This window comes from Choloepus didactylus, chromosome 17 (assembly GCF_015220235.1).
Source record: "Choloepus didactylus isolate mChoDid1 chromosome 17, mChoDid1.pri, whole genome shotgun sequence".
Classification (NCBI taxonomy): domain Eukaryota; kingdom Metazoa; phylum Chordata; class Mammalia; order Pilosa; family Megalonychidae; genus Choloepus; species Choloepus didactylus.
The window spans coordinates 5,769,011-5,795,452 of NC_051323.1; the positions used below are offsets into that span (position 1 = coordinate 5,769,011).

Here is a 26,442-nt window from a genome sequence, read left to right on the forward strand (position 1 = left end):
GTTTCCAGCTCATTGAAGTATATTCTTTTTTAAGTTTCAATTTTAGGTTTTAAGTTTTTTGATGGTTTAAAACTAGGATGTAGGGACTTGCTCATCCGAGGAGCTGCTGTAGAAAAGGGTTAGCTAATACTTTTAAATTAACAGCTTAATTTTTATAATTGATGTTGGAAAGGGTAAGTTTGACTAAAATATCTGAAGTGTTTTATGTAAGTACCATATACTAGGGGGAATTGAACATGAATTGAAGATTGGATGAGGAATCCAATGATGGATGTTATAAATTACATTTATGCACACTGATATTACTGAATGTGAAGGAATGTACATTCATTACATAGGTACTCAAACAAATAAAAGGTAACAACATGTAGGAAAGATGAGTTACTGCAACTGAGAAATAATAAAGAGCACACTTAATTAAATGCTATTAATTTAATGATGTAACATTTATTTCTCATGTCAGATATGTGATTCAGCTATTACTTTAGTAAAATTAAACTTAGAGTTTAAATAGTAGAGATAAAGGAGAAGTGGACCAAAATTGTATGTAGATAATATTTTTCTGATGGAACTAAAATAAACATGCAGATTTTCAAAAAAAAAATTAGATATCTAAAAATGTATTTTCCCTGTCTTAAACAAGGCACACGGACCACAATCTGTTGTACTGTGCTGTAGTATGTTAATATCTTTGGAGGTAGTGAAGTAGGCAGCATTTTGCTCGACAGAGAGCTGTTTGTTCTAAATTCTTATGGCTATTTAGAGTTTTTTGATCCACTCCTGCTTGCTTATTTCTATTTGCCTTCCCCTCTTGAGAGGTTCCCATTTCCCTTCTAATTTGTTGCTTCTGGTCAGATACTCTTGAGAAGCTTGTTAGAATTGTGTGAAAGAATAGAAGGGACATAAGCACAGAGCATAGGTGTGAGTGCCTTCATCTGACTGCATCATGGATTGGTTTTGTTCTGGTTTGGTTTTCTTTGGCTTTCTTCTAAGTTCTTGTCCATGTTATAAATGACTCCTACATAGGTGAAATATTTCTATACTTTTTTCCTTCGTTTTTCCTAAATCCTCTGCTCTTTCAAATTGAAATCACTTTTTTCTTTTATTCATATATTGCCTTTGCTTTTCACTTTTCTGCCCTTATCTTTGGACAGTTTGAAGTAAGGTATAAATTGAAAATGGGTACTTCTACCATTTCATCTTGCCCCTTTTTCCTTTGTCCAGTTCCTCTTTTCATTTGAGGCAGAGTCAATCTTTTCTAGATTTTATTTGTCACTACTTAATTTTCTCCCAAAGTTTACTTAAGAAGAGTACGTGTGTGTTTGTGTGTGATTTTTATCAGGGGTCAGAGCACAGTAAATAGACGCCTGAAGAGGGCATGAGGAGTTGGTGGCCTTCCCTGCAGACCACTTTTCTGGGGTGTTTGGCCTCTGGAGATGTGGCTCGCTGGTATCTGCGCTTGGCCTTCCACCACTAACTCAAGCATGTCATGGGAGCCAGATAGCACATTTTCCCTCTTGGGCCACTTGCTCTCTTTATATCCCTTGCCTCTCCACTTCAATTCTAATCTTACTTTATTTCTTAGTATTTTGTCATGATTATCTTTCTCCTTTTATCTGTGTTGCATAGATACCAGCTGTGGTTTGTTAAGTTCCACTTGCTTATCTCTATGCACCATATTCTGCTTAATGCTTCTTTTGCTCAAAATCCCATTTTGTTTTTGTCTCATCTGTCAAATGTATTTTCTCTCTTTTTTTATCTCCAAAATTATGGTCTTAATATAATAAGATATATAACTGACCTTTCTTCAGTTGACCATTTTTCCATTTTAGTATACTATCAAAAATCATCCCTTGCTTTACCCTTTTTTATTTTAAGGTTTCTTTGTGGTATTCTTTAAGCAGCATATAGAAACATACTCTTGCCCATGGTTGTTTTTATGGAAAGACACTGTTCCCAAGCTATCTTTTTTTTCATTTCATGTTTTCTTGTTTGTCCTTTTTTTTCTGCAGATATTTTCTATGGGTACCCCTTCTTGCATGGGGATGAAAATGGATACCCCTTTTCCCCAGTGGTTGTCTGTGATCGTTCTTTAAAATGAAAGGAGCTGGTAGCTGTGCTAAGAGGGAAAAGGGGCTGTAGTGTCCTGAACCTTGTTCTTCCCTTCTGAAATATGCTAACCATCTTTAAGCAAATCTTTTTCTTAAAAAAAAGAGAAAAAAAACTCAGCTTTTTATTTTGAAAAAATTCAGATATACATAAAGTAGAAATATTATAATAAACCCCTACACAACCAAAATTCAATAATTATCAATATTTTTCCATGCTTTTAATTGAAACTTTGATTCTCAAAATTTGGGATTTGTTTTTGTTTAATATTTAATTTGGGGGTTAGTGAATTCAATGGTAGAGTTCAAGGGAAGAGAAAGGTTTAAAATAAAAGCCATGTAATGGGAACAGAGATCTGTTTTTTAAATTATTCCTTTTCCTACAGCGCTAGCCAAGAGCTTAGAAGAGGCTCTGAGCCAAACTGCTCGCACCACTCTGCAGGCAATTGCGGCTCAGAACACCGCGGTCCAGGCCGTCAATGCACACGCCAATATATTGAAAGCAGCCATGGACAATTCCGAGGTGAGCTGAGGAATGACAAGACATGCATTATTTAATAGATCGATCTCTCCCTCATGCTGTGGCTTTCTCTCACTCAGCAAAGACAGTTCAGAATAATTGACTTTAAAACAAAAGAAAAACACCTGGGGAAAGCCTTTCAGTGTTCTTTGTAATGAAGTTTATGTATGGCCTTTTATTTTATCTCTCAACACTTTATATGGGACAACAGGAATTCATTCAAATTTGGTTTCGTGTTTTAATAATGCTTGATTGTATTTGTTATGGTTTGCTTATTTGTTTTTATTTTTTGGTTTTAAAACTGCCAGCCATTTTTTAAAAATAAATTTTATTTTGAGATAATTTTAGATTGAGGTGGACTTGTAAGAAGTGATATGGAAAGTGGTATCCTCAAATTCCAACTATTTAAATGTTTTTGATGATTATAAACCTGTTCTAATTTTCTAATGCTGCCAGAATGCAAAACACCAGAGATGGATTAGCTTTTATAAAAGGGGGTTTATTTGGTTACACAGTTACAGTCTTAAGTCCAAGGTAACACATCAGCAGTCAGGTACCTTCACTGGAGGATGGCCAGTGGTGTCCGGAAAACCTCTGTTAGCTGGGAAGGCACGTGGCTGGCGTCTGCTCCAAAGTTCTAGTTTCAAAATGGCTTTCTCCCAGGACGTTCCTCTCTAGGCTGCAGTTCCTCAAGAATGTCATTCTTAGTTGCACTTGGGGTATTTGCCCTCTCTTAGCTTCCGTGGAGCAAGAGTCTGCTTTCAATGGCCATCTTCAAACTATCTCTCATCTGTAGCTCCTGTGCTTTCTTCAAAGTGTCCCTCTTGGCTGTAGCAGCTTGCTCCTTCTGTCTGATCTTATATAGTGCGCCAGTAATTTAATTCAGACCCACCCAATGGGTGGGCCAACACCTCCATGGAAATTATCCAATCAGAGTCATCACCCACAGTTGGGTGGGTTGCATCTCCATGGAAATACTCAAAGAATTACAATCTAATTAACACTGATAGGTCTGCCCACACAAGGTTACATCAAAGATAATGGTTTTTGGGGGACATAATACATTGAAATTGGCACAATAACTTACATTGAATACTTCAAAGAATAAAGTAACTACATTGATGTCAAAATGTAATACTGGGACTCAAGAACTCAATAGATGTCCCTTATTAGTTACATTCAGTTATTCAACATATAAAATGTATCTTGACACTAAGTCATTTAAAGAGCAAAATAAAGTAAGATAACTACATAAACTATAAATCTTAGCAGCCAGGATCATGCATGATCAGTAAAGTTCCTTTGCCACCATAACTATGGGTTTCAAAAATTTAAACACAGTTCACATCATTTCAGTCATCTGTGCATACATCGTAAAAGTTATATTAGATCTCTGATGCTTACAGCCTAAAACTGTAAACTTTGAAAGCTTAGAAGTTCTTTTTTTTTGAAGTTCAAGGGAAGAATTGAAGTATCAGAGTTCAGCGAGGAAAGTGGAAACTAAACAGTATTTAATATGCTGGTAATCCAGGTGTTGGAAGTTAGTTGCATGGTACCAGGGAGTTGGGACTGATCATAAGTGGACCTGTGTCTTTGAAGCTTTAAATATTTGTAGTACTGTTTTGTTGTAAGACTGCATAAGAGAGTATTTCCTCTTCCCAAAGAACTCATAATATATAATCCATGCGGGAATAGACATATTATAAAGTCTGTTGCATTATCAGGATTTTCCAACTAAAGAAAACTTTGTATTAGCAGTTAACTAAGATTCAGGAGTATTAACTACTGTTAAAAAAGATCAGTAAATGATGTGCATATGTTATGAAATGTTAAAAATGGATTCTACCTTCTGTTTCTTCTAGTAAAAGAAGCTGCAGGTACATTCAGGCTCTGTAATATGTACTTACTTTCTTGCAAAGCAGTGTTTGGAAATGGTTGGGCTTGGCTTGATAGGTGTCCATTCTGCAGGGCAGGCTTTTCCTGGGCCTCTGTAAGCAGGAAATGCCTTCAACAAAGAGAGACAGATGCATTTTGGCCGCTAGAGATGTCAGTGACATTTTATCAGTCAATTTGGGTCAGCTGTGAAGAGTTTGCTTAAAAAAAAAGACCAGGTTCTTCTAACAGCATATCAGAGTCTTGGGAAATTTGCAATATTTGACAAGGGTGTGATATTCATATGGCCCAAACCAGCATTCTTTCCTGTTGCATTTTATTTGGCAAGATGGCTATGTGAATTCACTGAAACAGCTTCATGAATGGCATCAGTTTGCTTTGTCACTTTGCAGCAGTTTCTGTAGAACATAAAAACAAAGTGAAACACAAGATTGAAGAAAATATTTCCTCTAAAAGTAGGGGTTCCTAAGTTGGAATTGAGTCTGTGGATAGAATTCAAGGGGTCATTGAACTTGAATGGAAAAATCTTTTATTTTCTCTAACCTCACATTGAAATTGCAGCACATTTCCTTCAAGTTTGAATATTGGCAACAAACTCTACAGTGTTAGCAGTACCTGTGACTTGGTCACTGTAGAAAGACAGAAATTTTCATACCACATTTTTATTCTGAGACATTTTCTCAGACTGTGGCAACAGTCCAGTGGAGTACAGAGGTTAACTCTGCCTTAAGGGCCTGGTTCTTTAAACTCTCCATTGATAGTACCTGGACTTTTAAAATGGAGACCTTGCCGGATGTCACTGGTGTGGAAAAGTGGTGGTGAGGAGAGCTTTGCGAGACTGAAACCGTTCCTTTTGCTGAGCTCTTCCTCCCAAAGTAGCAGGTGGAAATACTGGTGTATTTCTCACAGGAGAAGGACTCACAAGTTGGGCATCCAGACCCAGAGCTGCGTTGCTGAGGTAGTCACTTTCTGGGCAGGCAAAACCCCTGCATCAGCCTTGTTTTGATGTTTTAAAATGTAATCATTGAAATAATTCCATCATTTTTCCCAGGCAAAGTTATTTTACCCTTTGGTAGTGGTGTGTATTCCTCTTCACCTCCAGGGTCCCGGCTCTGTGTCCTTTCAGGATAGGACGTATGGTGGTATTGCTTCCTACCTATACATAATAGGCTCTAAACTGTAAGCATCTGGCAAAAGAGGGAAAAATATTTAGATAGTTCAGACAGTTTCCAGCATCGTTCTCCCCATCGTGTCTCTGCAGACTGGGAGAAGGACGGACAGCATAGTCCCTCGTGCCTGCAAGGGGTCAGGTCCTCTGCATCTCTCAGTGTCAGCCTCCTGCTGCGCTGAGGGCGATTGTAGTGGTAGAGGTTTGTGTGTTGTTGTTTTGTATGCCATGTCCCTTAAGTGTGAGCCAACTCTATGCTCAAGGAAATGGCAGTTGGCTCCAGTGCTGGAGGAAAAAGTATGTTGGACCCACCTAAGGGATTTTTAAAGGAGACTTGTTTTGTTCTTTTTCAGATGTAATTCATATACCATAAAATTCACTTCAAGGGAGATTTTTGATAGTAGTTGATATTCACCTTTCCAATTAGGAGGGGTCATTCTTTAGGATAATGTGTGTGGTAATATGTGTAAACTTTCCTCCTCATCCTTAAAATATTTTGGTAGACCAACTTGAAATTAAGAAAACTTTAAATATTGATATGTCATTGAAAAATGACTTAATCAGTAAACATAAATAACCATAAATATGGGTAAATAAACATAACCATAATAAGTTAGTGTTCTTAACCTTTTCTTGTTCATATTTCCTTTTGAGAATCTGAAAAAAATCATTTCTCTTCAGAAAATACATACACTGGGACATAGGTTTTTATTAGTGTTTAGGGAAGCGGTTGTGGGAGATGGTTCGTGGAGCCCTTTGAGTCTAAGACCATGAGTCTTAGACTGAGTCCCTACTTTGAGAAATATCTTATATGAATTTTACCTTTGCATTTAATGCCACGTTTCTGGGTTTCATCATGTTGGCCTAGGCTGTGACGTTGATACAGCAGTTATTCGTGTTTTACCTAATTAACATTTGTTTTTAGATTGCAGGTGAGAAAAAGTCAGCTCAGTGGCGCACGGTGGAGGGTGCATTGAAGGAGCGCAGGAAGGCAGTAGACGAAGCTGCAGATGCCCTTCTCAGAGCCAAGTAATTACTCCTGTGGACTTTAGCGAGGAACCAGGGCCTCCAGGTGGCTTTCTGCAGGCCAGGTTTTCTGTTTACTGTCTATGTCGAAGAGGAGGCAGAGAAACCCTTCCCTCCTCTCCATACCTGTGCTTAGCCTGTATTGGGATCAGGAACTGGAGGTTTAATAAGAGAAAGGGAATAAAATATAATTAGGCTAAGATGACTTTGGTGGAAACTTATGTAGAGGATCTTATATAAAAAATAGTTTTTCTAGGATTATTGCTTCAAGTGATGTATCTGAACAGATATACTGAGAATCTGCTATGATTACAAGATTTCTCAGGGGCGAAAAAATTTGGGGGCAGTTTTATCAGAATTTAGAGTGTAATTTTTTTTTTAAGTTAAATTTCTTCCATAGACTTTTAAAAGTTGGTATGTTGTACTCACCTAAAAATTCATCTTGGTAAATTTGGCAAGGAATTGTACTAATCTTTGTTTTATTATATTTGTTTCCAGAGAAGAGTTAGAAAAGATGAAAAGTGTAATAGAAAATGCAAAGAAAAAGGAGGTTGCTGGGTCCAAACCTCATATAACTGCTGCAGAGGGGAGACTTCACAACATGATAGTCGATCTGGATAATGTGGTCCAAAAGGTGTGTTTTTGTCTTTTACAATTATTTTATATTTTTAAAATTAACCCTTTAGTCAAAGGATTTTAAGGATTCAGGAAAATAAGGGTCTTACCATCGCCCCCCTCCCCCATCCATCCCTGTGTAGAGAATAATTGTTGTTACTGTTTTTAAAAATTTGCCTTGTACACCAAGTGGATTGTTCAGTATTGTTGATACTTTCTGTGGGTAATGTTTTCAGGCTGTCCTGTCTGCACTTGTGTAATCTGTATGGGTAGTTTCTCATGAAAGAGGGAATGGGCACCACCATAAAAGTGACAGAAGGTCTGTCCACAGTATTTGAATAGGAATTGGAAGGAAACAAAGCTAAGGCTTATGCTCCTTTTCTATATATGTATTATGTACACATTTATGATCAAGCATACATAAATGAGTGGAATGTCTGTGGTACTTTTGCTCAGTTTAACCATGTATCCCTTGTATTCGTTCAGGTCCGAGCAGCTCAGTCTGAGGCTAAGGTCGTATCCCAGTATCACGAACTGGTGGTCCAAGCCCGGGATGACTTTAGACGAGAACTGGATAGTATTACTCCAGAAGTACTGCCTGGGTGGAAAGGGAGGAGTAAGTACAACTGAAGTGTTGGTACTTATCTTTTTTTCATTTTTTAACTGATCAATTAATCTAAACCTGCGTCAGCTCCATTCTTCTCATCCATACCTTTCTGGTATGCCTTGTAGTGTCAGTACCGTGTCAAAATTTATTTCAACCATGGCCACCCTGATACATCTGGTTATAGCCATGGGCATGTGAGGTCCAGTGTTGAATTCCACAATCCCTGATTCCATTCTGGTCTCTGCTACTCATTAAACCTGTTTGGAATCCAAGGGAGTAAAAGTGATGTTATAATCTTAAGTCTTTGATACTTTAAAAGCACTTACTGAATTGCCTGTGGCACATTTTGTGGCTGCTCTCAGCACTGGCTGTGGACCCGCCCAGGGACCCTGCCTTGGGAAAGGGTCATCTCTGTGGCCATGGACTCAAAGAGTTCGGTCTGCAGGGAAGTTTGGTTAAGCAATTACGCAAGTGTTCCTGCAGGGAATAGTCACATTTTTCTAAAATGTGTGCGAGTACTAAGAATCACAGATTACCAGTCTCAGCAAAATTGAAATACTCATTAAATGCTAGCATCTGTTAGCAACAATATCAGGTAGGATCTGAAGAAGTGGTGTTATAGGCCTCTCTGGGCTGAAGGTTAAGGAGCTAAGGTAATAAAGACCAGTGCAGGAATTTTTCCTGCATAATGGCCAGCCATGGAGATTTAGTGGTGAGAAATTGAGTCAAGACTGTTAAAAAAAGAACTCTGAAACAGTTTTTTGTATATACTATAGTTGATTCACTTAAGAAGGAAACACCAGACTCTAGTCAAAAAAAAGAAAAAGTAGGATTTATAAGAGGGTGAAAGAGGAGAGAAGCAGACAAAAGTTCATTCTGGAAACAGTGAATCTTGTCGCCTGTTGTTTAAACTGATTACCCAGCAGCTGACAAAGGGGTGATTGTGGACGGCTTATCCCGGAGCAGGTTCAGTGAAGCCTCATTTCTTCCATCAGAATTCCTCAGGGCCTGTGCTTCACCGAGGTTACAACTGAAACAAATGGAACCGCCTCAGAGAGACCTCCCCTGACGTGCCACCCCCAAAGTCACACTCCACCACACTGCCCGACTTCATCCTCTTAAAATTCTTGTTTGCTGGTTTGGGGGTGTGTTGTCTACCTCTTTTCATTAGGTAAACGCTCCTTGGCATAAACACAACATTTGGTAGAAACTAGAGACTCTGGGTTGGCTGAAATGAAAGAAAATAAGGTTGAAAGGGCAGGACAAGCTTTGCTGGTGGAGAATTGGTTGTGACTGCCAAACCTGGGAATTTGTATTTTATCATTTAAAACACCTGTCTTTTGTCTTCCCGCCTGGCTAAATCCTACCGATTTTTTCCAAGCCAGGCCTTGATGTTTGTGTGATTTTGAAAAAGCCCGTTGTAAAACATGAAAACCTCAAAGCAAAGTTCTAACTGGGGTCAATGTCTGGAGACATTTTTGGTTGTCACACGTGGGGGGTGTTAGTGCATTCGGTGGGTAGAGGCCCAGGATGCTACTAAACATCCTATAATGTGTACGGGACAGCCCCTCACAACAAAGGATTATCTGGCCCAGTATGTCAGTGGTACCATGGTGGAGAAACCTGCATTGAAGAAATGTGTATCACGTAGAAAGAAAGCAAAAGATGTCTTTTGGGAGCAACCACCATTTAAATTTTTATCAGTTTTTGAATAAATACATTGACATGATACAAGATTGGAAAGGTACAAAGGGTTTCTGGGGAAAAGTTTCCCTTCCATTCCTGCCCATAGGAGGAAATTTTCCTCCCCAGGGGCAGCCAGTGATTTCTTCTGTACCTCTGGAGATAGTGAGTTATTCCATGATTACCCAAGCCCTCATTTGATGTTCTCGCTTCTGAAATGGTGTTCCACTATGGTTTTGATGTGCATTTCTCTATTTCCTTGTTGACTAGGGGTGTCTCTACTGTTCCTCTTTTCAAGCAGTGCTCACAGCCTTTCCCACCTGACTGGGTTCCAGGCTAGGGGTAACCCCCAGACGGGATAGAACAGACAGACACGGTTCTTGGAGAACAAGGTCTGCTTGCTCTGCTCCCTCTGGAATCACAGGTCAGGATCCCACCCGAGGCGTGTGGATTTCTGTCTTCAAGACTGCCCAGAGCCCGGGAGGCGTGTGGGGCAGGGGCCAGGGCAGGTCACAGCACCATAAAGCTTTCCTGTCATTTTTAAGTTGTCTTTTCCTTGCTTGAGCATTCACTTGGTTGCCAAAAACCTGATTGTTTTCCGGAGTTCTGGCAAAGTTGGTTCTAACAGTTTCTGCTTTTTTTTTTTTTTCCAATGTTTAGATGGAGGGACTGGAGTTGGGTGCTTCCTACCCGATCCCTGCACTTTTAATTTAGTCTTTTTAAAATGTCTGGCAAAGTAACTGTATATGGTCTAAAAACAGTGCTTGGGAATCATTATCAGCAACATAAAAAGTGCTTTCTCCCCTATGTGCAGTGGTCAGTGGGGAGTTGGAGGCTTTGGAGCAGCTGCCCACAGAGGTCCAAGTTGGAGCACGCAATGCCTTCACCTCTGTGGGCTCCTCTGAGCCTTTCTCTGTTCATCAAATCCTCAGGGTTTCATTTTCCCTAAAAAAAAAAAAAAAAAAAAAAAAAAGTTTTTTTAGTGAGCTATATATATTTAGCAATTTTTTCCTTTGGGCAGATTAAAAATTACTGATGAGCTTATTTAACTGTACAAGACCTGCCAGTCTATTTTTCTAAAAAATCTTTCTTTTATGAAGAAAAGGGGTGATTTTAGAGATTCAAACGATGTCTCTTTAACCATATCAGGAATTTTTTCATTGCCTTAAATTTAAAATAATTCAGCCCCCAGAATACTTTTTTTTTCCTTTTAATTGCAGGAACACTTGTTGCATGTCTTCAAATATAAGAGGGACACTGAGCTGAAAATCAGATTCCCTTCTCTAGAAATTGAGTGTTGTGGGGGAGAGAAATAAATGGACAGAACATATACCTGACTCCCTTCTGTGTTGGCATTGAGTCTAGTCCATTTAGTCCATTCTCTCCATTTCCAAGAAGACTTTGTCAATAAAAAGAAAATGTCTGACTGAAACTTTCTGCTTTGGGCTCTGCTTGGTGTACTTTATCTCATTTAACCCTCATGACCACCCTGTGAATTAGGCATTCTTACCATCATCATCAACAAAACTTACCTTGCAGGTGAGGGACACGAGGTTAGAGAGATTTAGGTAATTCGTCCCCATCTCACCACTGCAGAGTGTGACAAAGGTGTGAGAAGCCTTGCTCCTTAACCTTGAGCTCCGTCATTATTCTATAAAAAGGCTACGAACCCCGGGAGCTCTTAGCCTCCTAATGGACTCACCAGGTGAGCTGGTGCTTGTGGTGAGCGGGCTGCTGGCTCTCTGGGGACCCTCACTTCTGCCAGTTGAGGTTCAGATTTACTGAGAATGAGGTGGGCTTGTTCCTAGATTTAAACCACTCTGTTTGCTATTGTAATTATGTGACTTTCGAAAGTGCAGATGGCGGGATGGGGGATAAAAGAGTTGTAGTTTATGTGGAAAAACTAAGTCCGTCAGTTTTTTGAGGAAAACAGAGATGAGTCCCGTGAAACCAAAACTGCTTTTTAACAGCAATGACTCTCATCATGTATTTCATGAAATGTTAGAATTGACCTTGATTTATATTGTTTTAGGATTCTATTAAATTTTAGGACATAAGCTCTATTATTTTTTTCAAGTATTAAAATATGATTTTTCTGCTATTGGTTTCTAGTTCCTTCTGATTTCCTTTGGCTGTTCCTATTTAATGATCAATAACTGAAAGATAATAAAAATTTTTTTTTTCAATTGTTTCTGCTTTTCCTTTGCAGGCATTTCTGACCTAGGTGAGTAGTATGGGTATTTTACTCTTAGTGGCTTTTATTTGGAATCTTATTAAAGATTGAAATCTTTTTGTTTTGCCTATAATTCTCATGCTGAGCAGTCTAAATAACAAAGTAGAAATATATAACATGAAATAACTGAATTGGATGTTTTTGGCATCCGTGTGCTCTCAGGAACAAAAATGTTTAATCAAGTGATTGGAAACCTGTAGATGGGGATGCCTGCATATTTTTAACTTTTTATTTTGGAAAGTTTCAGTTATTTAAAAGTAGGAAGAAAAGTCGGACGAACTCCCAGGGACCCACCACTCAACTTCAGCAATTACAAAACGTGGTCTCTTTTGTTTCATCTCTTCCCTTCCTTCCCGAGCTTATATTGAGGCACATCACAAATATATCTGTTCACTTGTAAATACTTTCAATATGTTTTTAAAAACATAATCACTGTACTGTTATCTTACCTAAAAATTAATAACTAGGTATTAATGTTACCAAGTGTTCAGTGTTGAAATATTCCCAGTTGTCTAATAATTTTTTACAGTTGGTGTAGTCAAATCAATATCAAAGAAGTTCCACACGTTGAATTTGGTGGAAATAAAATAAAACTCTTATCCCCCCTTTTTTTTCCTTTTCAATTTTTAGTTGAGGAATTTAGTTGTACAGAATTTCCCACATTCTGTATTTTGCTGATAGAGTCATTATTTCTTAATCTGATGTATTTACATTAGAACGTTTTTGGAATGTGTGAGATTTGAAAAAAAGTACACTTGTTTAAGTCTAACATTAGAACCTTTGGGGCATGAGTATTTTTAAAAGCTCGGTAAGTGGTTGTCATGGATGGCTTTGACCAGTCAAAGTTATGCATGAAAGAAAATAGAGAAGAGGCTGCTTATGTTAAACTTTGTCTTTAAGGGACAGAATCACAGCCGGTTTATAGTTAGTTCATACTGAAGTACCTGTTCCAGATTGGGCTTCTCTTCTAGAACTGATGATACGCATTCAAGACCCATCTGAATTAGTTTTCTTGGGATTGAAAATGCCTTTGTTGTTGAACACTAGCTACCAATTTCTGGTTGAACTGGAGGTTCCAGATCTCTTTTCATATGTTATTTACTCTTTGCTTTTTTTTAATACCTCTTAAAGTTAAATTACAGTCAGTTGAAGCAGGTTACCTTGTAGTGATGTGTCCTTTTGGTGAAATTGTTAACTCGTTAATGTGATTTTCTGTTTAGCTGACAAGCTGTCTCCTGATGATCTGAACTCCTTGATTGCTCATGCCCATCGTCGCATCGACCAGCTAAACAGGGAGCTGGCAGAGCAGAAAGCCATAGAGAAACAGCACATTGCATTAGCCTTGGAAAAACAAAAGCTGGAGGAAAAGCAGGCATTTGACTCTGCAGTGGCAAAAGCATTAGAACGTCACAGAAGTGAAATACAGGCTGAACAGGACAAAAAGGTAGGGGAAATGAGGATAATTACCTGACATTTAAAGTGAATAATAGATTTTAGTCACGCTAACCTAGAGAATGGGGCTTTGACTCTTGTTCTAGTCAGAACTTTCAGGGAAGGATTGATGTGACAGAGTTCCTTTTTGTTGCCATGTGGAGGTGTAAGACAGTAATAAGCTATTGGTGTCTAGAATTTTCTAGCCCATTTCTTTTTTTTTTTTTTTTTTTTTTTTTACAGATAACCGTCTTGTTCTCTGCAAGGAATTAGGAAGGAGAGCTCTAGTTTGTAAGATCAGTAGCCAAATTTTTTTTTAATTCATTTTATTGAGATATATTCACACACCACGCAGTCATACAAAACAAATCATACATTCGATTGTTCACAGTACCATTACATAGTTGTGCATTCATCACCAAAATCAATCCCTGACACCTTCATTACCACACACACAAAAATAACAAGAATAATAATTAAAGTGAAAAAGAGCAATTAAAGTAAAAAAGAACACTGGGTGCCTTTGTTTCTTTGTTTCTTTGTTTTCCTTCCCCCATTTTTCTACTCATCCATCCATCAACTAGACAAAGGGGAGTGTGGTCCTTATGGCTTTCCCAATCCCATTGTCACCTCTCATAAGCTACATTTTTATATAATCATCTTCAAGATTCATAGGTTCTGGGTTGTAGTTTGATAGTTTCTTGTATTTACTGTTAGCTGTTCCAATTCATTAGAACCTAAAAAGGGTTGTCTATATTGTGCATAAGAGTGCCCACCAGAGTGACCTCTCGGCTCCTTTTGGAATCTCTCTGCCACTCAAGCTTATTTCATTTCCTTTCACGTCCCCCTTTTGGTCAAGAAGATGTTCTCCATCCCACGATGCCAGGTCTAGATTCCTCCCCGGGAGTCATATTCCCCGTTGCCAGGGAGATTCACTCCCCTGGGTGTCTGATCCCATGTAGGGGGGAAGGCAGTGATTTCACCTGCCAAGTGGGCTTAGCTAGAGAGAGAGGCCACATCTGAGCAACAAAGGGTCTGGCCCATTTCTTCCCAGGGGAGCCTCTGTCCCCTAAAGCTGAGAGAACCTCTCTTGGATGCTGAGTGTATTCCCTTTGCCAGTGTATTAGAAGGGGCTGTGGGAAGGAATGGATGAAATGGCTGCATTACTCTCTTAGGGCATTGGTATCCGTGGGCTGGCTGGGAGCCTGACTCCTCCCCTTTCTTCAGCAGCCCAGGTGGGCACGGCCGCCTCCCCTGGCTGCCGGCCTTTCCACCAACTTGCTGGCCATTCTCCTCAGCCTCTGTGCATGCCCAGCTTCTCATGTGGTGGCACGTCCTAGCAATGGTTCTGAAAGATTTTTTTTTTTCCATCTAAATTGTGTCCAAGTGATCTTATCTAGTCCTGTTTGAAGTTTAAATAACCATCTATAAGTGATAAAATTGTAAATTTATGTATCTGTCTCTGAGCTCTGCCTTGGCATCATATTTCTGTCCAGCAGCCTGCTTGATCTCTCCAGCTGCATTTCATAGGAGTTTCAAATTCATTGTGTTCCTAGCAGATTTCTTGATTCTCTGCAGCCCACCTCCCAGCCCCCCAGGTGGGTTCATTCTGAAATACCCCCCTCTGTCCCTTAGTTCACGCCTGAAGTCACGTGTGGTGGTTCTGACATCACTCACACCTCCTGAGATATCACCAGTTCTGAATCCACAGGGAATCCTGTGTCTGCCCTTTTTTCCATTACCCCCACCTTAATCCAAGCTATCATTTTAACAGGTTTCCGTTTCCGTGCTCATCTTCTATATTTATTTACACTGTCATGTGGTCCTTATTTAATATAACTTTGACCACAGGCTGCTGAAGGTCTCCACTGAGTGCCCACTGCATTTAATATAAACTCTTAACCAGTATAAGCACTTAGCCAGTCCCTAGAAGGCCTTTATTTCACTCCTGCCTGCTGGGACCCCAGCTCCCCTTCATTTCAGTGCTCCAGGCACACTGGTATTTTCTCTGCCTTGACTACCCCTTTCACCTTGGGCCCTTTGTGCTGGCTCTGCCTGGTCCGTTGTTCTGGCTTCTCACACGGGTGGGTTGGCTTCTCTTTAAACCTTAGTTCTCAGCTCTGATGTCACCTTCTCAGTGAGGCCTTTCCTGTCCCCTCCTCTGTATTACTTTGTCATATTCTCCTATTTTCTTAAAAACAAATATCACCATCTGAAATATTCTCTTTGTCCACCCCTCCTCCCCCCAGTTGAAACATACCATGCCCTACAACAAAAACATTGTCTGCCTTCAGCACTGTGGTATCCAGTGGCATGGTAGACGCTGCCTGGCCTAGGTGGCGTTTCATGAATATTTATGCATAACTTAGAGAATGGTTTCATTTATTAATGTTTCTGAGAAGTAAGTTCTGAATTCTAGGTAATAGGTGTTAAATAATTTATAATATGACTCATGGTTAATTATTAGGTAAGATGTGATAGTCTTTTTTTTTTTATATTTTTGGTTTGATTTGGCCCATGTTGAATTAAAATTCATATTAAAATAAAGTTTCAGAGCAGTTTTCTTTGTTTAAAAGAAATTGTGTTCAGTAACTGTGCCACAATTTTCTTAACAGTTCTTCAAAGTAGGCATTACTAGTCACAGGTGAGAAAATGGAAACTTGAGAAGATAGTCTCCCAGGGTCCCACAGATGGTTGTGGTGAAGCTGCATTTGATCCTAAGACTTAATGATTGTTTTTCTCCATGACCTGAAATTGGTTACTTCTCTGGAGACCATGTGATTTGGAAAATGACTGCTTTATATGGGTGGTAGCCTCATGATGTGAGAGACCCATTTGAAATGTGATTTTTGCACAGCCATGTGTGACCTTGCTGAGTGACCTTCTGATTCACGTGAGAAGTAGTAGAGAATGCTGCGCATCCCTGGCACTTCACTGCTAGTCAGTCTCTGTCTTTTCCTGAAAGCAGATGTGGAGAATTGAGAAGTGATCATTCCTGTTTGGGTTCCCAGGTAGAGGAAGTCAGAGACGCGATGGAGATTGAAATGAGAACCCAGCTCCGCCGACAGGCTGCTGCCCACACCGATCACTTGCGAGATGTTCTCAGGGTACAAGAGCAGGAACTGAAATACGAATTTGAGCAGGTGAGGGCCTATTGTAAAGCAACCTCCTTTCCCCCCGCAGTAACAGGCTCTTCTTTCCTGTTAGTATGCTCAGTATGCCATTTCCCCTGCAGACATGGAAGTTGTGAAAAGATTGCTTGTTGTCTGGCCTTGGATGAGTGGGGCTTTTGTCTGTCTGTAAAACTGCCCCTTCTACATAAGCTGTACCTATGTGTAAGTGGTCAGGTGGGTTTTGTATACATGCCCAAATCATTTGGAGCCTTGAAAGCTTCAAGAAAGGTTGTAAAGGGGGTTTCACAACTGCGGATACTCATATGTCATCCTAACTGTCCCCACAAACCCCTGTGGATGTGTGGTGGTCTGATTTTATAAATGAAAAACTTCCCAGTGAGATTAAGTTTGGAAATCACAGCAAATTGTCAGGACATCTTTAATCGTAGCTAGTTTCTACTTAGTAAATCGTTTTTAGTAACTTAAGATTTTTTTTCCTTGCAATAAAGGAATAAAGTTTTCCAAGTAAAAAAATCTTCCAGAAAATTGAAATTTATCCCAATATGAAAAGGAATTTTATTTTAAATTCTGTTTGATGAATACTTTTCTGAGAATTGAGTATATCTTACATGTTCTTAAATAGAGGTTTTAGAAAATAATTTCATTATTATGTTTGGGTTAGAGTACAGTTACTTTCTGAAGGTGACAGTTTGTTGCTGACTTTGAAAACACCTTCTCCCTCCCCCTCCTGGTCTGCTTCCTCTAATAGTAGGTTCTATTAATTAGTAGAGAATTGTACATCAGGTAAGAGTCATGAGATTTTCAAAGCCTCACACACGGTTGAGGCGTTTCGTGACGGCTGTTCTGCGATTTCCCAGCACTTTTTGCTTTGGGAGGGTTGCCATAGCTGGGGGCCTCGCATCCAGATAAGTGATGTGCTTTCAGGCAGCGTCACTTTTCTTCTGTACACTATTTGTATTTTATTTCAGGGCCTGTCAGAGAAACTCGCTGACCAAGAATTACAGTTTCGCCGTCTTAGTCAAGAGCAAGTTGACAGCTTTACCCTGGATATAAACACTGCCTATGCGAGACTGCGAGGAATCGAACAGGCTGTTCAGAGTGAGCAGGCAGACCTCTTCCGGGTTACTCTTTTCACTGCAGCTCTTGGGATAATCTCTTGATACGAGGATGTTGAATTACATGCAGCGATGTCAGGGCAGGGCATAAGGATATACTGAAGTCACACTACTAAATTTTAATCATTTCTTAGAAAATTGGCCTCCAATTTGTTATGTTTGAGAGAGAGAGTTGCAAGAGGAATTAAAAAAAAAAAAATTAAATCTAAATAACTTGATGTTTTCCTCTTGATCCGACAAACATGAGCTCACTGTTAATTCGTTCATGCAGCACAGCAGTTTGCTTCCTGTCCCCTGGGTGCTGAGGAAGGCTGACGTGGCCCCAAGCCCCCTGGGTCTGCAGGTGCCTCATTGTCCAGGAGGAGGTTCGTGTGGCCCACCTCCCACATGGACAGCAGCTATGCTGGGGCCTCCAGCTGCCAGATTGGAAGGAAGCTGTCCTGGTGGGGGACTGTGGACCAAATGCATTTCTTTGTGGTGTTGTGGAATCTTTGTCAGGAAACTATATCAGCTCAGTACTCACGGGACTTCAAGATGCAAGTAGTCTGTTAGATTTATTTAAAGTCCTACATTTCTTTGCAGGAAGTTTCTCATGCCCTTAGCATAAGTCTTGGCCTGATTTAACTGTGTGTTTCTTTCTCAACTATGAAGATAAAAACCCCTGAAATAGATACCCATGTACCTGTGGGAGGCTAGACAACCCTGACCGTGCATCGTCCTGGGTGCTCTGGTCGCGGGAAGGAGGCAGGGAGGCTCAGCTGTGTTTATGCATGTGCATCCTCCCTGTTTTCCCCACGACTTCAGTAAAAGCAAATCCTTATTATCAAATCCTCTTTTGCTTTGTTGCCTCATATGCAGTGGCCAGTTAGCTAAGAACACACCAGAACAAATGGAGAGGTGAGGCTGTAAGAGGCTCTCCCTGGCTTCGTCTTGCGCATTGAATGTGTGTTGGCTTTTCAGACATTTCAGACATATCAGAAATACATGTACTATCAGATATAGAGAAAAATGTTTTTCTTTGCCTTTGTTTTTCTTTTCAGGTCATGCAGTTGCTGAAGAGGAGGCCAGGAAAGCCCACCAGCTATGGCTTTCAATTGAGGCTTTAAAGTACAGCATGAAGACGGCATCGGCAGATTTGCCCACTGTTCCACTGGGCAGTGCCGTGGAGGCCATCAAAGTCAGCTGTTCTGATAACGAATTTACCCAGACTTTAACCGCAGCTATCCCTTCAAAGTCCCTGACCCGAGGGGTGTACAGTGAAGAGACCCTTCGAGCCCGTTTCTATACTGTCCAAAAACTGGCTCGAAGGGTAGCAATGATTGATGAAACAAGAAATAGCTTATACCAGTACTTCCTCTCCTACTTGCAGTCCCTGCTCCTGTTCCCTCCTCAGCAACTGAAGCCACCAGTGGAGCTCAGCCCTGGGGATGTAAACACATTCAAATTGCTGTCATATGCCTCCTATTGCATTGAGCACGGTGACTTGGAGCTGGCAGCCAAGTTTGTCAATCAGCTGAAAGGGGAGTCCAGACGAGTGGCACAGGACTGGCTGAATGAAGCCCGAATGACCCTAGAAACGAAACAGATAGTGGAAATCCTGACAGCATATGCCAGCGCCGTAGGGATAGGAACCACTCAAGTGCAGCAAGAGTAAGGTATAGGAAGAGCTTTTGTAAAGTCGTATTTCACGTCAAAGGAAATCAGCAGTGATACATGAAGGGTTTGCAACAAGAGCACCAGAATTGTCTAGAAATGAGCAGGTTACAGATACTATTCTAAATGTTAACACTTGTTGCATTTATATTATTCCCACTTGCTATCATGTCAGTGAACTCCAGGAGTGCTTTCTTGCAACTTGTGTAACATTTTCCGTTTTTTTCAGGTTTTACTGATCGGGCTCATGAGCCAATCAAAATAATGTTTGTGATCCCTACCACTATTGATTTTGCCTTGGAGCAAACTGAATAAAGCAACAAGATGAAAACTGAGTACTTTATCCCTTTTCAAAAATTATCATTTTTCGTTTGTAGTGCGTGCAGAAAATTTCCTTGAGAAGCAGTAACAGCAGAAATAGGAAGTCCTAGCCACACAGGGTTTCCAGGCTGTGCAGTGGGTCCCAGAATTCCAACTCCTGGTTCATGGCTTTAGAGGTTCTGCTGAATTGATTCCTGCTACTCAAACTCAGGAGGCTGATAAATAAGCCAAAATGCCAATGTGTTTATAATTGGGGATATATCTTTCTAGTAATTGAAAGGCCCTATAAATATATGTATCTCAAACTTTGCTACCCACAGGAAAAAATATGTTGTACATCAGGACCCAGGAAACACCTGTGTGCATACATTTCTCAAGGCAGTTGCCCTTGCTACTTGTGATGCACTCCAATTTCTATTCTGCATCATTAAAGAAATGATTTCATCAGGAATGCCAAAAAACCCAGAGAACTTTGTTGGCTCGAACCTTTCTGAAGATCAGGACAACTCTCATGTTGGATAAATGCTAACAAATTCACTTTTTACTCTATGAAAACTACCACCTCTACATGGTATTACCATCAACATTCCTTTTCAAAATTATAATTTTTTGTTGAGGTTTAGCTGTTCACAGACTGAGAAGGCACATTTATCTGAGCATCATATGTGCAAATCATAAAGTAGGGAGTGTCTGTTCTAGGTTTCTGCGGGTGGCAAATGCCAGTCCTGTATTTGGATTCAGCACGTTCATCTTGACATGGCACTTGGACTTGTCCTTGGATTTGGGGGTCCTTTGGTCCATCTTGGGCCAGTTTGACATTCTTAATTCAACAACCTAATATGACAAAATTCATCTAGTTTCTCTGATGGAAACACATGCTTTTCTAATGTTCTTACTCTCTGAAGGTGGGGTACCTGGCTAACTGGAAGCTGGGTTTTACTAGAAAATAATAGAGCTCTTATGAACTCAGCCTCTCTTCCCTTTTCAGATGGCATGAAATTGCAAAGTACACTAACGTGCAAAGCTTGACTAAACTATTTTTAATATTAGAGATTGTTTTAGTTTGCTAATGCTGCTGGAATGCAAAACACCAGAAATGGATTGGCTTTTATAAAAGGGGTTTATTTGCTTACAAAATTACAATCTTAAGGCCACAAAGTGTCCAAGGTAAGTCATCAACGATTGGGTACCTTCACTGGAGAATGGCCAATGGTGTCCAGAAAAACCTCTGTTAGCTGGGAAGGCACGTGGCTAGCGTCTGCTCCAAAGTTCTGATTTCAAAATGGCTTTCTGCCAGGATGTTCCTCTCTAGGCTGCAGTTCCTCAAAAATGTCACTTTTAGTTGCACTGGGGAAATTTGTCCTCTCTCAGCTTCTCCAGAGCAAGAGTCTGCTTTCAACGGCCATCTTCAAACTGTCATCTGCAGCTCCTGTGCTTTCTTCAAAGTGTCCCTCTTGGCTGTAGCAGCTTGCTCCTTCTGTCTGAGCTTATATAGTGCTCCAGAAATTTAATTCAGATCCACCCTGAATGGACAGGCCATCACCTCCACGGAAATTATCCAATCAAAGTCATCACCCACAGTTGGGTGGGGCTCATTTCCATGCAAACAACCTAATCCAAACATGCCAACTTAATCCCCACTAATGTCTGCCCCACAAGATTGCATCAAAGAGTATGGTTTTTTCTGGGGGACATGATACATTCAAACCAGCACATTCCACCCCCCGGACCCCAGAAAAACATTCTTTCCAAATACAAAATACATCCATCCCACAACGGTATCATAGAAACTTAAATCATTTCAGTACAATAGTTAAGTACAAGATCCCATTAAATCAGTTACAGGCATGGTCTGTCCTAAGGCATAATTCCCCTCTAGCTGTGGACCTGTGAAACTCAGAACAAGTGATGTGCTTCTAATATACAAAGGAGGGACATTCATAGGATAAACATTCCCATTGCCATAAGGAGAAACAGGAAAACAGGGTTAACAGGACCAAAACAGTTCCTAAAGCCCGCAGGACAAACTCCATTAGATTTCAAAGTCTGAGAGTCATTAACAGAATGACATTGCATCCTTGGGGCTTGAGAGAGTGGGACTCTAACCCTTCCTAAGGGCCTTTTCGGCAGCCCTTTCCTCTCCAAATGCTGGGGTGAGTTCTCCAATATCACACATTGGGGAGACCACCTTCTCGGCCCCACCCTCCTCAAACATCGGGGCAGCACCTGGATTCCCTTCCATCTCCGGGACACACACTCAACCCCTTCAGAGCAGTGGGGGGCACCAGGCTGTCTCCAATTCCCTGGGAATGTGCTCCACCATCTTTGGGACCTCGGGTGGCAAAACTCTTCCAGAGCATCGAGGCAGAAGGCCCACCCTCGCCCTCCAGGGCAAACGCACCCTTTCCATGCGTGTGGGCCTCTCTGCTCTCCCAGCCCAAGGACTCTTGACTCCACACTTCAACCTCCATGGCTCTGTCTGAAGAAATTTTTCCTTCAATTTGTTCCTTGTCTGTCTCCTCCAGTCCAGACCGGCAATGGCTCTGTCTATAAAGCACTGCCCCGGGGTCACCGGGAGGACAAGGGGGTTCTGGAGGGATTGTGAGGCAAGGGCCAGTGAAGGGGCCCGTGCAGTGGGAAGAAGATTCCGATCGTCCTGGTGGCAAAGCTTAGGCCGCCAGAAACAAGTTCTGTCATCTTTACTCCTCTTGGACATTCCCAGTTTGCAAGAGTCCAGCTCATGCTGAGCTCTGTAAACCGTTCTTGGGCTTGATCCCCAGCACTCTTTCCAGCCTCAACAGCATTCTCAACACTCAGTCTACTTTTGTGCACCTTATGTTTGATCTTCCCAGACTGCCTTACGTCAGACAAATTAACTATACCCATTTCTGATAAAATGCCATTCCAAGGTATAATCTAAATTGTTCTACAAAGCTTGCCCTGTTTGTGCTTCTAGTGACCCTGCTACCTTGTAGTGTATCTTACTTCAATGTTTTCAACTTTTTTTTGACTGACCCACAATGAACTTTACTTCACAATCTGGTCCACTCATGTGTATTCATCTGCACCTACCTGTGTGGCAATGTAAAAATATAAATTCTGTGAAACTAATTTTACTGCATGTGATACTCAGATTTTCTCATCTGTTTCATTAAAAAATTCTGGTCATCACCCACAAAAACTGGTCTGAAGGAAGCACTGCTCATATTTAATTGAATATAGTTACAGCACCAATGATGACGCAACCTCATCTTCCAAGCTGGTGCCTGGGGTAGCGTTTATACAGCAGCAACGATACCAGACAAACGTGTGAGAAATTCCAGTCAGGCTTTAAAATCAATGAAGACTTTGCAGAGGTGGCACGCTTCACTGAGCAGCTGGGTGCCACGTGCAAGCGTGGCCCTGAAAGACATGCAGTTGTAATTCCAATAGGCCTTCGAGCCTTTCACTCGACTACTTGGATCAAGAGCTGTAATCAGACCTTTTTTTAAATCCTCAAAAGTCTGCTGAACCAAAAATCTGCTCATTTCTAATTTCCACACTGAACTGGTTCATTCCATGCGTATTAGGACTACTCCCTTCAGCCTTCGCAGCCCTAGGGCCCTCCTTCCACCTGTTCCTCTGATGCTCTGGTTTCCTGATGTACAAAAGGCTGCGTCCTGCTTAGGTTTATGTGGCTGGTTTGTGTGCCCTTAATACTGACGTCTCAGCCCTGGCATCATTAAAGCAGTGTATCACTCTTGACATTCTGGGGCTTTTTGAAACTTCTGATTCTAATTGGATCTGAAGTAAAAGTTTCCCTTCATGTTATTTTGTTTAAAATGTTGGATTGAGTTTCAAGGTGCAAATATAATTTTTTCCTTTATAAATATCTGCTAAGAAATGTTAAATTGAGACTGGTAAGAGTGGGTATTAAAGACAGCATAGAGAGAAGGGATTGTAGTAAGTATAGGCAGGAAACACAGACCAGCAGTGAGAGTGAAAAGGAACAGAAAGGAAACAACCCAACAAGGTCATCTTTAGAATTTTCTATGAAGGTTGAACAGCAGGAAGAGAGCCAGTGAAGATTAAAAAACACGGGTTGAAGTAAGGAGATAAAATTGAAGGGGCAGCTGGAACCAAAAGCAGAGAGTTGTCACCTTCGACACAGAAGAAAAACATCTTTTAATAGATGTATACAACAGGAGAATGGAGGCCTGTCTTGCAGGTCTTTATTTTTCTCTGAAAGTTTTAAGCTCTTTGCCTAGAGTGGGGACTTGGAACAGCTGCTGAGTGTTAACCCCCCCACCCCCGAGCTATGACATGTCCCCCACGATAGCTGGCCACCACGATTACCAGAGGCACACAATCACACAGACACTGCACTTCCTGTGTCACAAGCCCTCGCTATACCACTCAGAGCACTAAAGAAGGTGCCAGCATAAAGAAAAAAGAGAAAGAGGAAACACTTGTGGGGGAGCCCCAACCTCTAGTGGGACAACCATCACAAAACTGATGGAAAAACCACAGAAAGTCGTCCACATGGACATAAATTACAACTTTATTTACAGTCTTCATCTTCCCACTTATGCAACCCAAACTCCTGCCATCCTGTTTAACTGATCCTGAGATGCACTTTTTCACATCTGACCACCTTCGGATGGTAGCTCTAACATCAAGGAGTCCCAGCACCACAGCACCAGACTAACAAAGGCTGAGGCCCAGAAGCAAAGCACACCGACGACGGGCTCAGGGAGCCGGCCGGCACACACTGCAGGTCCACACGGCGCATCACGAAGCCAAGAGCGGCGCACCCTGCACTGTGCGTCTAAAGAAATGAATGTGGAAGTGCTGCTGCCTCAGTGGTAAACCCGAACGATGCATTTAGTAAGCATGGAATCAGACTTAAACACTTTCAAAGTCAGTGTTACAACCACTGTACTTCTTAGTAACAAATGCATCCCATCTGTACTCGTGTTCTTCAATCACTGGAGAATATGTGTTCTCAAGTGTGAAACAGAAGCTGTAACAGGCCACAGCGGCTCCAGAATCAACTTTCATTTGCCTTCGCTATCGCTGCTGTCACTGTCAGTGCTGCTGTCACCATCACTGCTGCTGTCACCGTCACTGCTGCTGGCCAGTGCAGTGAGGTTCTCCAGGGCTTCCCTGCAAGGAAAACAAATTCTGTCTGGGGGTGGGGCTCTTGGTGTTCCCCACTCACCAGTGAACTGACAGTTTGTAATTAGGAAAAGGGACACTAAAGCCACACCAAACCATAACAAAAAGGAAGGAAAGGCCCCAAAAGCCAAATCAATAGGCTCCCCTGATTGGTATAACTCATGAAATAATCTTTAATATATCCTGAATTGCTGCAAGGAAAGAAAGAAATTCAGGGGAAAGCTATAAACCCCAGAATGAGCAGACGCTCTGCTCCGTTTTTGTAACTTTCCTTCATGGGGAAGAAAAAGGATCTACTTACTTCTGTTCTTTGTTGATTGCAAAGTCAGCCACCACTCTCTGGCTGAGGGCCTCACAAACAGGCAAGCTGAAGGCACTTGCCAGCTTCACTAACTCGATGGCCTGCTCAGGGCTGTTGGATGCTTTTGCACTGTCCATAAACTCATTCAGCAACTCATTTCTGTAGAAGAAAGGGCAAATGTGAACATCCCCTACTAAATCCTCAACCCCTTCACAGTCAAAGACTTAAATGAAAAATTAGCATTTTTAAAGAGTCAGATACATAACAGCCATTCATTTAATATGCATTCACTGAGGATCCAGTCAACGCAACCCCAAAGTGATAAAAACAGCACTTGCCTCAGGATGCCCCAGGTGGGGTGGAATGGGGCAGGGCAGGGGCTGTCACTTGCCTGCCACCAGGAGTGTCAACATGCAAGGGCCGAGGTGCATGAAGAACACCAACCATCCCACAGTAAGCATCAAGCCCATGCAGCCAGCTCCAGTTGGTACACAAGAGGCCCATTCACTTCAACTTACCCAGGGATCTTATTATGCTTCTTGAAAAGCCCAAGCATCTTCCTGTTCAAGACAGGAGAAAAATGATGACTATTAACAGAACAGAAGACAAATAAATGGCTGATCATATCTGTTCTCTCCCTGGACTCAGAGACTAAGTGTCCATTTCTCCCCAAACTCACTAGAAGCTCCTGAGAATCTACAAATGTGTGCTCCACTGGTTCTAAATCATCTCTATATCCAGAATCACCTCAGATGCTAAAAGTCCCTCTCCCCAAACTCTGCCTCTCCGCATTACATGTTTCACAGGTAAACCTGATGTGGGGCCAGTGTTGAGAAGGGCTAGGATACTAGCTCCTCTAGAAAACGTCTTGCAGAGAGAAAGGAGCGTAAGAAGAGAGAAATGGCAATAAGAAGGTGAGGGCAGGAGCCAGAAAAAGTGGCAGTCTGATTTCTAACTTGCAAGTGGGCAAGTATCATTAGCAATTTCAGAAAACTCTGCTTTCTGCCCACTAAACAAATAGATGCAAGATATATTACTTATATCCTAAAAATGCTTTCACCAAAAGCCTAACTGGATTAACGGGGGCCCTAAGTAATGCAGAGAACTAAGACTAGAACTCCCTCCCACCCACCAGGAACCACTTCCGTCCTCCCAGGAAAGAGGCCTGGCCCAGCTGGTCCTGAGCCCATGCTGTGAAGAACAGGCTCAGACTGAGGCATCCGTCTCCTGTAAGTGCTCACCGTCAACCTGCCACACGCAGGACGAAGGCGAAACACGTACATTCAGCTCCCATGGCTCAGCTGAGGTCCGTACCCCTGCGCCAATCATCACAGCCTGATGCACAGCAGCGCGGCTCCAAGCAGGCTGCACGTGCGTGTGCAAGCCACTCTCCTAAGACCAGGTAAGGCAGCAGGCCTCCTCCACCCTTTCCTGGACATATTTAACTACCGTGTTTTCGACTCGTAATCAGATGTCC

General features: G+C 41.5%; 2 protein-coding genes and 1 non-coding gene across 13 annotated transcripts in view; 1 reads left to right on the top strand and 2 right to left on the bottom strand.

The window, feature by feature from the left end:
• IMMT (inner membrane mitochondrial protein) overlaps nucleotides 1-19,521 on the top strand; it is a 35,987-nt gene extending 16,466 nt beyond the window's left edge. For 4 of the 8 annotated variants that reach the window (XM_037806976.1, XM_037806980.1, XM_037806978.1 and 1 more), the window contains 9 exons: nucleotides 2,495-2,631; nucleotides 6,615-6,718; nucleotides 7,214-7,349; nucleotides 7,817-7,946; nucleotides 11,830-11,844; nucleotides 13,074-13,297; nucleotides 16,296-16,427; nucleotides 17,387-17,516; nucleotides 18,574-19,521. In XM_037806976.1, the coding sequence (XP_037662904.1) occupies nucleotides 2,495-2,631; nucleotides 6,615-6,718; nucleotides 7,214-7,349; nucleotides 7,817-7,946; nucleotides 11,830-11,844; nucleotides 13,074-13,297; nucleotides 16,296-16,427; nucleotides 17,387-17,516; nucleotides 18,574-19,187 (1,622 nt within the window). In that variant the 3' untranslated portion in view covers nucleotides 19,188-19,521. The remainder of the gene's footprint in view (nucleotides 1-2,494; nucleotides 2,632-6,614; nucleotides 6,719-7,213; nucleotides 7,350-7,816; nucleotides 7,947-11,829; nucleotides 11,845-13,073; nucleotides 13,298-16,295; nucleotides 16,428-17,386; nucleotides 17,517-18,573) is intronic. The other 4 variants (XM_037806977.1, XM_037806981.1, XM_037806979.1 and 1 more) reach the window with 1 other exon arrangement.
• A 4,508-nt stretch (nucleotides 19,522-24,029) lies between these two features.
• Nucleotides 24,030-26,442, bottom strand: part of PTCD3 (pentatricopeptide repeat domain 3) — a 30,020-nt gene continuing 27,607 nt past the window's right edge. For all 4 annotated transcript variants that reach the window (XM_037806785.1, XM_037806787.1, XM_037806788.1 and 1 more), the window contains 3 exons: nucleotides 25,484-25,525; nucleotides 24,966-25,124; nucleotides 24,030-24,652 (listed from right to left, as the gene is read on the bottom strand). In XM_037806785.1, coding sequence (XP_037662713.1) covers nucleotides 24,544-24,652; nucleotides 24,966-25,124; nucleotides 25,484-25,525 — 310 coding nt within the window. In that variant the 3' untranslated portion in view covers nucleotides 24,030-24,543. The remainder of the gene's footprint in view (nucleotides 24,653-24,965; nucleotides 25,125-25,483; nucleotides 25,526-26,442) is intronic.
• On the bottom strand, nucleotides 26,167-26,303 carry LOC119513031. The gene has a single exon (XR_005212536.1). It is a non-coding gene; the product is annotated as a small nucleolar RNA SNORD94 (small nucleolar RNA).